We start from the raw sequence: 10,876 nt of genomic DNA, 5'->3' as shown, positions 1-10,876 counted from the left end.
ATTTCCACAAGTGCTTGGGAACTAATAGCCTCATTGAAGGAAAGCATATCTTGCACATTGCCCCCTGTTCTATTTCTGTTTGAGGGATATCTTATGAAATTAAAATCCCCAACCACCAACCAGTCTGTGGTATCTGTCATATCAATGTTTCTGATCCACTGAATGAAATCCTCTCTAGCCTCTCCTTGACAGGGAGCATAAACATTAGTGAGAACCCAAGATGCACTAGAGAGAGTGGAAGTCAGTTGAACTGAGATAGAGAAATCATTTTGAAACAGAGGGTTGCCCTAAAAAATGTTGCCATTCCATCCAATGAAAAGACCTCCTGATGCACCCACAAAAGGGAGAAAAACAAACTTATTTATTCTCCTAGGAAAAAAGTGTCTGATGTATTGGCTGTCAAAGGATTCTCTCTTAGTTTCTTGTAAACAGATGACATCACAGTTGGATTCAGCAATTTTGTTGGCTATGACTAACCACTTGGCAGGATCATTAATGCCTCTTACATTCCAATTGAGAATGTTCCAAATTCTATTATGCATGGGAAAAATCAAGGATTGTGCACTTGTAAAAATCACAGAAAAAGCTCAAATATTCTGGCAACATCCATGACACCACAGAAACTAGGTTCAGGCAAGCATTACAAACTGAAACTGAAGGTCCAGGACATATAAAGTGCATCATTATTACAAAATATGATTAGTCTTTCTACTAGTATCTTGCAGATACTGAAATCCAACTATGCTTCTCCTCAGTTCCTGGTCCTTTCCTCTGGGACCTCTTTGTGGGCTCCACTGCAGCTTTCTGCTTCTTGGCCTTCTTCTGCACAACAGCAGGAGGGCCATTAAATTCTTGAGTTTTGCAAAAGGAGGAGCTCAAGTTTCTGACCACTTTATTAGCAATGATAGGAGGATCAGCACTACAAGGCAAACAATTCCTATCCAGACAAAGATTTCTCTTGTAACCTTTATTAATCAATTGCAATCTTTCATTCCTCCTTACCTCAGACTCTGCCAAGGGTAACTTTTCCCTCCTCTTCCTGTTAGCATGCACTACAGATGTACTTGAAGGTTGCACCTCCACAGTTGCAGAGGATTTCTTTTCTTGAGGAGTGGAAAAAACCAGCTTGGGCGCTTCCTCAACTGCTTCCAGAACCTGCATCTTGCATGCAGAGGCCTGGGCAGAAGAACACTTGTCAGGAATGACAAAAGGCTTAAAGAGATTACTACCCGAACCTTCCAGAATATATGTCCAAATTTGTGAAGATAGCAGTGACTTTGCCTACTCAAATTTCTCAGGGGAGAGCAAAGCAAGGGAAAGAAAGTTTGTCCATTCAATGGGTACCTGAACCACTTTGTCTGTGTCTAAGGAAGGTGCAAAGTGAGTATTCCAGATAGATGCTCCTTCCTTACCTAAGATTTGTGAATCAGTCAAATCAGGCAGCATCTTTTGAAAAACTGGATCAGCTACATCAAACAGAAATTGCATTGCTCCAACTGTGATATTATTCTGTATTCCTTGATAGATAGGGAGAGGGAAACCAGGAGGAGCAGAAGGAGTAGTACCTTGATCCTTTTGGTAGTAAATTGGGATCTTGACCAGGTTAGATAATTCTTGCAAAGCCACAACTTTGTTCAACACAGAAGTAGAATGCTGCTCCAGAATCTGCTCCTGCTGAGCATCAAAAGGTACCAATGTTGCAGGCTGAGCATGTTCAAGTAAGTGAAGACCAGTCTGGGAGTCATGAGCTTCTGTAGAATCAGCAGCTGGCAAGGCAGGATTGTTGACATTATCAATAGCATGGAGATCAAGTTGGCTAGTGTCAGGCCTCAACAAAGCAACAAGTTGAAGCTCTGAGACCTCAACCTCCTGAGCTAGAGAAGAAAAGGTGTTTGGAATTGCAACATCTGAAGGAGCCACTGCAACATCTACATTTTCAATTGCAACATGGACTTGTGGAGCAATTGCAACATCAACATTCACATGTTGTTCATCAAAAAAATCTTGTATATGTTGAACTAAAACTGGCACATGATCTCTTACTTCTTCAGCAATAGGATCAAAAGGAATATCCTGAACCTGCACAACCAGGTTCAAATCTGGGAGATTCAACTGTAAAGGGGCCAGCAGATCTGCTATAACATTGGCAGGACCATTAGTGAAAAATTCTGCAGAACTAGCAGCATTGTTCAGAGATAAAGTTATGTCACTCTCCTCAGGATCCTGTTGCAGCAGCTGACTTTCTTCATTGACTGGTGCAAGTAAATCATTAAGCTCAAGGAATTCCCCTGCATGAAGCTCTTGGTCTATAAGTTGTTCCTCATTTGGCATGGCCCAATGGCCCCAACCAGCATATTCCACATACATAGCATCCTGCTCCTCCTCTTGGATGTTATTATTCTGCTGATTGCCTGCAACTTGATTGTGGTTATGAACATCCAAAAAAGGACCAATAACCATATTTTGATTTGGGTGATGGTGTTCTTCATCAGGCCTGGGATGTGGATTCCCATCAACAGGAATATGATCTTCTTCTGGAGGGCCCTCTCCAACAGGACTGTCATGAATAATGACCACATGACAGGTCCAGGATTCCCCTTCCTTCTTGTCAGAAGAGACCACAATGCTGGCAGGTATCTCTTTGAGGGCATCAACATAAAATTTAATTAAAACTGCTGCATCAGAAGATTTAACCCTATCCCAGACAGACATCTTCCCAAAGCTTCTCACAAAATTAGCTAACTCTTGAATACAACGAAGATCCGCAGGAAAACCCACAAGCAGAAGACATACCTCCCTGTCTAGGTGAATTTTTTTCCAATTAAGTCCTTGGTTATGCTTCTGGAGCACGTAGTGAATATCATCATGCCTATGAGGACCACTGTCAACAAGCAGATCTCTCTCTGCCACACTATTGAAGCGAACAAAGGCTTGGCCAAAAGGACAAGGGGTGATAGACTTGAAACCCACACGCTTGATTTGGGAGAGAAAATCCCCTAAAACATCTCTGACATTGACAAAAGGTACCTCATCGAGGGGCATCGGGAGAATAGTGACGATCGCCAGGTCTTCATTAGCTACCGAGAAATCGCCATAGACCACACGAGCGCGAGCCGGACGATCAGCCACTTCAATCACAGAGAAACCTCGCGGCACAAATGGCGTAGGGTCGAAGGGGAAAGTCGCCATTGGAGCGAGAGCAGAGTTTTGGACGGCGGTGGCGAGAATGGGCTGAGGATTTGTTGCAGGCAGAGTGAGGGTAGGTGATATTCTGGGTGGAGGAGGAATAGAGCCTTGGTCACTGAGAGGTGGGGCTCTAGCGGCACTGGTCATCTCCAACCTTGGAAAGGCGCGCTGATTAAGGTTTGCAGCCAAATTTGCCTCGGGGGTGACTCTAACATTGGAAGCCGTAGCGTTAACCCAGATTTAGAGAAAAAACAGGACGCAGAGATGTTGCCCAGTCTTTTGCAGGCCCGGCAGTGAATGCGGTTAGAGCAGGCGGGCCGCAGGTGGTCCGAAGCGAGACACCGAACACAGAAAATGCGGCCTTGGGCCGGCTGACTAGAATTAGAAGAAGGCCCCTTAGACAACGCAGGTCCATTAATTCGAATTTGCGTCGATCCCGCCCGCCCTAAAGGAGTATTATTGGGCGAAGTTAATGCTGCCGAAACTGAAGTTGGACCCAAAGAACTCCGAATAGCTGCCGAAACAAAAAATCTAGGTTCTTGAGCAACTTCAGCATATGATCTGCGGTTGTTGTTGCGATTAACCATTGTCCATTCCTAATTGGCTGTGCGAAGATAATTTGTGTATGCAATCCGAAGATCCGGATCCCCCGCACACCAGAGGAGAAAATCCATGGACAACAAATGATCCGAGATATTGCCACCGCAAACAATTTCAAAAACAACAGCACATGAAGAAACACAGAACTTGAAATTCCAGCCTTCAATATGTGAGACTTTGAAATCCGAAGCAGAGCCACCAAAAAAAGCTTGGAGGATGAGACCCACGGAGTCTCTATTCAGAGTGAGCTTAGATCGAGAAAACTTTACCACAAGGAAGAACCTGTCCGGCGATGACGTAGCAATAGGATTGACTGAAACACCACACTGATTCTTGATGTAGGATTCAAAAGCCCTTCCAGCGGCAAAATTCAGATCGGAGAGCGTCATGATCGCAATCGCCCAAAGCAGACCAAACGGGAGGAGTGGCCGCCGTGTCCGAAGTGGACCACGGCGCGGGAGGTGGCCGGCGCGGCCGGAGTGGCCTACGGCGCGGGAGCTGGCCGCCGCGGCCGGAGCGGCCAACGACGGTGGCCTAGGCGGGGGAGACGCTAGGCGGGGGACCAATATGGGGGAGCTTTGTCCCGCCATCTATCATATGTTGGAAGATGATAGGTCTGTTTATGCTTCGTTGGTTGCAGATCAAACATTTGACTTGTGTTACTCATATTGGTCCTAGTCAGAATGTGGCCAGTTATTTTTTAGCAAAATTTGCTAGAACTGAACATAGAACTGTGGTCTGGTTGGGTTCAGGCCCCCCATACATCGTTAATCTTTGTAAGGGGAACTGTATGATGGGCCATGAGTAATACAAGTTTTCTACCCGGAAAAAAATGTCAAATCGTGCAGGGGGTGCCGTCTCAGAGATCGTGCGCTAACACTGCGGGTGCGATCGATCGGGGGCTGGAGGCTGTCGACGGGCGCCTAGCACTAACAAAGGGGGGACTGACTGTTTTTGGCGCACGTACGTACGTACGATCCTTGTGATGCATTGATGGGGAACTGAAGGTGCATCACATCATGCTACACCATCGCGGCCGGCCTGCCGCTACCTGCAGCAGGAGGCCGATCGCACGGAGCGAGACAGCGGTGGTAGGGGCCGGCCAGGCCAGCCATGGAGCAGTAAAAGAAGCAGGCGGCGCAGCCTCCCACGCGACCGACGAAGATGCCGCAGTGAACACGGGGCAGCCATTCAGGCAATGGTGGTGGTGGGTCGACCGAGCTGTGCGATGGTGATAGTTTTGGGCGTTATTACGGCTGGGCTTGCATTGCCGTGGCTCAAACGAGAATCACAGCTGAAACCACCAAAATTCAGTACTAACTGGTTCTACGACACGATTAACACCCGCAAGCACGAAGCAGGACCAGTGGTGGTGTGGTGACGAACCACTGATGCATCCGGGGAGCTCGATCGTCTCCTTGGGTCCACGCCGCGCCATGCATCGATCTCATCTTCCGGCTGGCCACACTTTTTCTTCGATCGACGCGCTGTGGCAGCAGGAGCAGTAGCGATGGCATTGGAGAAGTGGATTTGAAAGTTGAAACCCCGCGAACTCGCATTTTCTAATTAATGGAAGGCGTGATGGGCGCATAAATGGGCTCACATCTCCGGACACGAAATGCTGGCCGGCCTTCTTCGGCTCGCCATGCCTCCTCTGCTGTCTCAGTGTTTCACGGCCTGCCCGCCTGGCGCCTGCACCGGCAGCGGTACCGTCTTCAGAAGCCATGTTCCTGTTCGAGCAGGCTGCAGCGTGGCCAGGAAACAGGGGGCACCTCCTTCCTGCTTGATCATTTATGCTTACCACAGTGCCCACAGGCTGGCCTGCCACATTACTCATTTATAGCAGCCACGGACGTAAGGCCCAAAGCAAGCCGAAAACATGGGGTACATCTTCCGTGCCTCCCATGTTCTTCAACTCACCCCACTCATGTAATGTAACCCTGCATTATTATATAAGGCTAAAAAGAGAAGTAACCCAGTTTTCGATTTTTGTTCCCGCCAAGGGGTTTGATTATTTCGCAACTCAGGCAATTGTACATGTTACATGTCTCTTATTGGTTTTGTCCCCTTTTCACACATCATGTGCCAGGAGTGCAAATTACAGATGAAGATGTGGCACATACATCTCACGAATCAAAGCATATGAGCCTGCCTTCTCAATCAGCGATTCTTGCTTCATGGATCATGCCTACCCGAGCAATTCAGGCAGTCTACTTGGAACCCGACCCCTGGACATCTACCAGCTGATAAAGATCTCCACGCCGTTGATGTCGCAGAGGAAGAAATTGCCTGAACAAAAAGATGTTGGCCAGGCGATTAGATCAGGCTGAGAATAAACACCATGAAAAAGCTTAAGATTCAATCATTCTGCTTACCTCCTCTGCTCAATCAATGAATAATCAATCTCAGCTATTATAGTTGCTTCGTCATGCTCAGTTGTGTCGATCACCTCACCAAACTGGAAAATAAAATGCCAACAGTTAAGCGCACCGCATACCATCACTGAAATAGAGTTTTCAGAGTGCTGAGCATATGAAATGGCATGACTCAAGGCCAAGTCTCTACAGCAATAACATAGTATTCCTTGCATTAGTGCTGAGTTTAACTTCCAGGTCTGGACTCCGGAGCACAAAAGATCAGGAGGCTCCTGGCAAACTACCGAAGAACTGGCATCTTAAAATCAGTAATCAACTCACCGGTCCAACAAGAGTGGAATGTCCCCAAGCAACATAGCTTGAACTAGTATCTCGAGCTGGAGCACAGGTTGCCACAAAAAGCTGACAGAATAATGATTGTTACTACTTGAAAGAGAAAAATTGGAAGCGGAATGATGAGTTTCTGTACAGAAAAATGGAGGGCAGCACAGCAGTGTTCCTCATACCTGGTTGTCAGCAGCCCTGGCATCATAAAGATATATTCAGAACAGAAGCAGAGAAGATGTAATGAAAAATAAATAGGAAAGATGCTTCAGATAGTACTCCTAGAGAAATTTTGATAGAAGCATTAATCTTTTGACTACATCTAAGCTTAATTTAGAAGTATCTTATCATCGATAGAAGTACAACATATTCAACCTCATTATGTATCTGCTGCATTTCATCTCTAGGTTCAAAATTCAGAAGATACATACCTTGCCCGTTGAAGCAACTCCCAGTGCAATGGCCCAGTAGTCATGTTGAAAGCACCAGGATAGCATAGCAAATGAGCACCTGCAGTCAACGAGAGAGCATTATTATATTTTGTATGATCAAGAGTGAAGTTGCACGTATTATGTTATTAGCAACTAAAAATCTAGAGGTTGCAAGCTATTCTGGGCTCGGTCCCAGTGTCAAGCAACACGAGTACTGCAGCATGTGAAAAGTACATACAGTTAATAGCAGCAACTCTCAACTCATTTTAGTCGAAAGGTTATCTATTGAGCTGCATCCATGACATAAACTCATAACTTTTGGACCAAAGATATTTCCACCAGACTTTAACTAGAAAGGCAAACAAAGCACGTATATCTCATAAAACTTGAGTCAATCATGCTAGCTGCATAGTTTTAAGATTCCCTTTTTAGACAGGTTCTTCGCTGTCAAAACATTCATCTATATAAGCACAGGATTCAGGGATTGTATCTATTATTGATTAAGAAAGAAAAAATAAACAAATTATCTAGTCTACCTCCCTTTTCACCAGGCAAACAGAATGGAGAAAGATCCTCCTACCAGCAGACCCTTAACCAACCAGGCCCATAGTACAAGTAAATATCGGAAATCAAATTATATTTTGCTATGAGTTTCTGAGAGCAAATAATGTGATCCATTATGCACATACACAGTAAGTTAGCAGCTGCTACAAATCAAATGAAGTGTGCATTAAAGCAATCCTAGATGTATTTTGTGATTATAACACCAAAAAATTACAAACAGATAAATCATGTGTACTGTAAAAATAGGATGTGAGAAATTTAGACCTCTTGCAGCATACAGCATTGCCAATTCCTGGAAACGAATGTCATAGCAAATGCCTATACCAATTCGGCCTACATCTGAAAATAATTGACATTATATTAGATTTTGTATGCAACAAAATAAATTAGTTGTGCTGTATCCAGAAACTAAAGCAGAACAAAGATGACCGAATTCAACTAGCTACAACAAATTACAGAAGAAATCTAGGAAGCAGAACTGAACGAACAATGGTTACTGAAAGCTTAAATAACATATCCGAAGGAGATTCTTAGAGCCAAGAAACATGGGAAGTCCATATGGAAAGGTATGGCTTTAAAAATATCAACATCAATCATAAACATGTTCTGTTTGTAAAACTTAATTCATAAGACCCAGACAAAAAGTTACGGATACGTCGAAGATCTTGTGGTTTGAGAGCTACCTAATCCTAGTGTGGTTTATTACAGCAGAGTAATAAGACAAACCTGTGTCAACAACAGTAAGATCCTGCCCAGCAGTAAGGGTTTTTGATTCCTGGAATGTAATCTTTCCTGGAATATCAATGTCAAAGAGATGGACCTGCATTCATGAAAAGTTCCATTGCTGTGACATAAAAAACAAGAAGGAACCACCTTAGGAATAATATTGTTTAGTGTGGAAGAAACAAAATGCCACGAGGTGTAAATTAACTAATCAAATGTTGTAGATAAGGGAAGTTCACTAATTATCTTGCGTAAATCAGTAAATTTATAAAATATGTGCTTCTCTTGTGACTTTGCAAGAACATTATGTTTCACATTCGTCAGAAGAGAATCACAGTACTACATGGAAACGTCATGATTGATGTACTAGACGTTCTGAGCATGTCAGTAATAGTATTCAAAAACTGTGGTTTTTCAAACATAGTCCATCCGGTTGGCGTTGTCGTGTGTCACTATGACATACTCAATTTCTGTGTCTTCACTCTTCAGTTATTATATAAACAAACTACTTAACGGAAATAAGTTTCCATACATACCTTTCTATGTTTACCCTTAAGCTTGCCATCTGAACCAAAGACGCAGCATGTATTGTACAAGCTGTTACCAGAACGTTCTGATATGGATCCACCAACAAGAGTAATTTGCAAGCTGCGAGCAACATCAGACATCATTGAAAATGAAGGAGCTGCATCGCCACCAGCCTCAATGTCCTCAGCATACTCCGGAAAGCTGTCATTTGAATATGGACCATTCCATATCTCCTATACACATAAAAACACGAAAATGCAACAGGTGAAAGGTAATAAAAAAGCAAAAGTGAATTTCTTACCAAATGATCTGATAAGAGAAAGCGGACTAAATTATCAATCAAAATCAGATGCGGCCTAGTGAATGCATGTTAAATCATGAAGCACAAGATGTGGAAATGATATCATGGTTCAAAAGTCAAAGCCTGTTCGAGAAGAAAAATGAGAAACTGAAGTACCGAACTATATTTACAAAGTTAGTGAAACTTGTCCTAATTAACTATAATAGGCTGAGAAAGAAGGTAAGTATTGGGCAAGCTACACAGAAGTGAGTGGTGCCAAAACCTATTATAATGTTGTATTATCTTCTGACAATTGGAAAAAGAAAATAACGGCATTATACCACAAATTTACAATTTGGCTCATGGCCAAACGGATGCTAAGTGCCCGGGCCTCAATAGTCAATACCACAATGTTGGTGCTTAGTAACTCAAGAACTGTCGGACTACAAACACTGTAACACGTGGCATAGTGGGCCTGTATCCTAGTACAGTCTAACTTTGAGAGCACATCTCAATATCACAGCTGATTTTTTTACGAGATGCAGTTTTCACTCCTTTCATTGCGTTAAGAAGGGGAACAGTTTTCACTGCTTTTATTGACATATCAGAAGTAAACATGCACATGATATGATTCAGTGATATGATCCTCCCCCCCCCCCTCGGTGCATATACTCACGCTTGAATCTTATACAATCACCAGTCAGTCAAGGCAATGATGCTACAGTAGTATGCTTCTACCCATAAATTCCCGCGGAATCACGACGCGATCACTCAGCAGTCAATCCTCAACGGCCCTGTCACCCGAGAGGAAATTGGTACTGACAGAGCTGGTCACTGTCATCCGAGAGGAAACTGGTACTGACAGAGCTGGCAATAACAGGGCTTCGTTCGTAGGCACTCACCGGGAGGAGCACGAGCTTGGCGCCGTCGGCCGCGGCGGACTCGATGGCGGCGCGGGCGCGCGCGATGTTGCGAGCCTTGTCCGCCGTCACAGAGAGCTGGCACAGCGCCACCTTGAACTGCGCCCACAGAACCCAAACCCTCTTCAGATCAAACCCCGACCCGAAACAAAACCACAGCAATCAGCTCGAACCGGGGAGGGAGGGTGACCTTGGAGAGTGGCGGGGCCGGGGGCTCGACGGCGGGGGGCGAGCGTGCGGCCTCCGGGCGGAAGGAGGAGGCGGCGGTGGCCATCGCGGCGATGCGGGGGCGACGGCGGTAGGGGAGGCTGGTGGTGGTGGGAGCGGTGGTCCGGAGGCGGGAGGGCGAGAGGAGGGAGAAGGCTGTGGATGTGGCTGCGGCTCTCATCGGGGAGACGGGGACGGTGTAGTGTAGCGCGGAGGCCGGCGTGAGTCGTGACGCCGACCGGATGAGGGTGGTTGGGTCTTCCGAGCGGATGGGCTTCGGCTGGCAGTGGGGCCGGGCGTCAGTGTCACGGTTGACTGTGGTGGCCTGGTGGCACTTGTCTTGCTTGCTTTGCTTGTGTAAGTACAAGTTGTGTCATATATAAAACGTGAATTGAAGAGCAACCTATTGAATTAAATATTTTATTATTTTATAGATCTAGTATCATACTATTAGTGGCGCCCCGACACCTTGTGGTTGCACCCCCTGGTCCGATTCGACTGTGACGTCTTCACCTAGATAGCTCATGCTCTCGGGTCCGGGTGGATGGGTGTGGGAGTGAGACCGGTTGAAACCCTTGGCCTTAGGTAGAGGGCACGACGATGTCGGCGCCGGTCCCCTTCTCAAAGGTCTTGTCAAGGTCCCCTCCCACGTTCCTCATCGTCACCTCTCGCTTTAGGTGAAAGTCCTGGCTCCCCTTGTGGATGTCGGCGGCCTGTTGGCGTCGCTCCCCTTTATGG

General features: G+C 45.6%; 1 protein-coding gene across 1 annotated transcript; it reads right to left on the bottom strand.

Moving 5' to 3' along the window:
• Positions 1 to 5,765: 5,765 nt before the first annotated feature.
• Positions 5,766 to 10,474, bottom strand: LOC123093358 (omega-amidase, chloroplastic). Its single transcript, XM_044515308.1, has 10 exons — positions 10,122 to 10,474; positions 9,914 to 10,030; positions 8,740 to 8,964; positions 8,207 to 8,300; positions 7,745 to 7,819; positions 6,917 to 6,995; positions 6,668 to 6,683; positions 6,483 to 6,563; positions 6,162 to 6,244; positions 5,766 to 6,075 (listed from the first exon to the last, which is right to left on the bottom strand). Exons 1-10 carry the CDS (start codon positions 10,317 to 10,319, stop codon positions 5,997 to 5,999), a joined length of 1,047 nt encoding a protein of 348 aa, XP_044371243.1. The 5' UTR covers positions 10,320 to 10,474; the 3' UTR covers positions 5,766 to 5,996.
• Between the last annotated feature and the right edge of the window lie 402 nt (positions 10,475 to 10,876).

Source organism: Triticum aestivum, chromosome 4B (assembly GCF_018294505.1).
Source record: "Triticum aestivum cultivar Chinese Spring chromosome 4B, IWGSC CS RefSeq v2.1, whole genome shotgun sequence".
Classification (NCBI taxonomy): Eukaryota; Viridiplantae; Streptophyta; class Magnoliopsida; order Poales; family Poaceae; genus Triticum; species Triticum aestivum.
The sequence above is the reverse complement of the archived record's forward strand: the minus strand, read 5'-3'. Positions and strand labels throughout refer to the sequence as shown.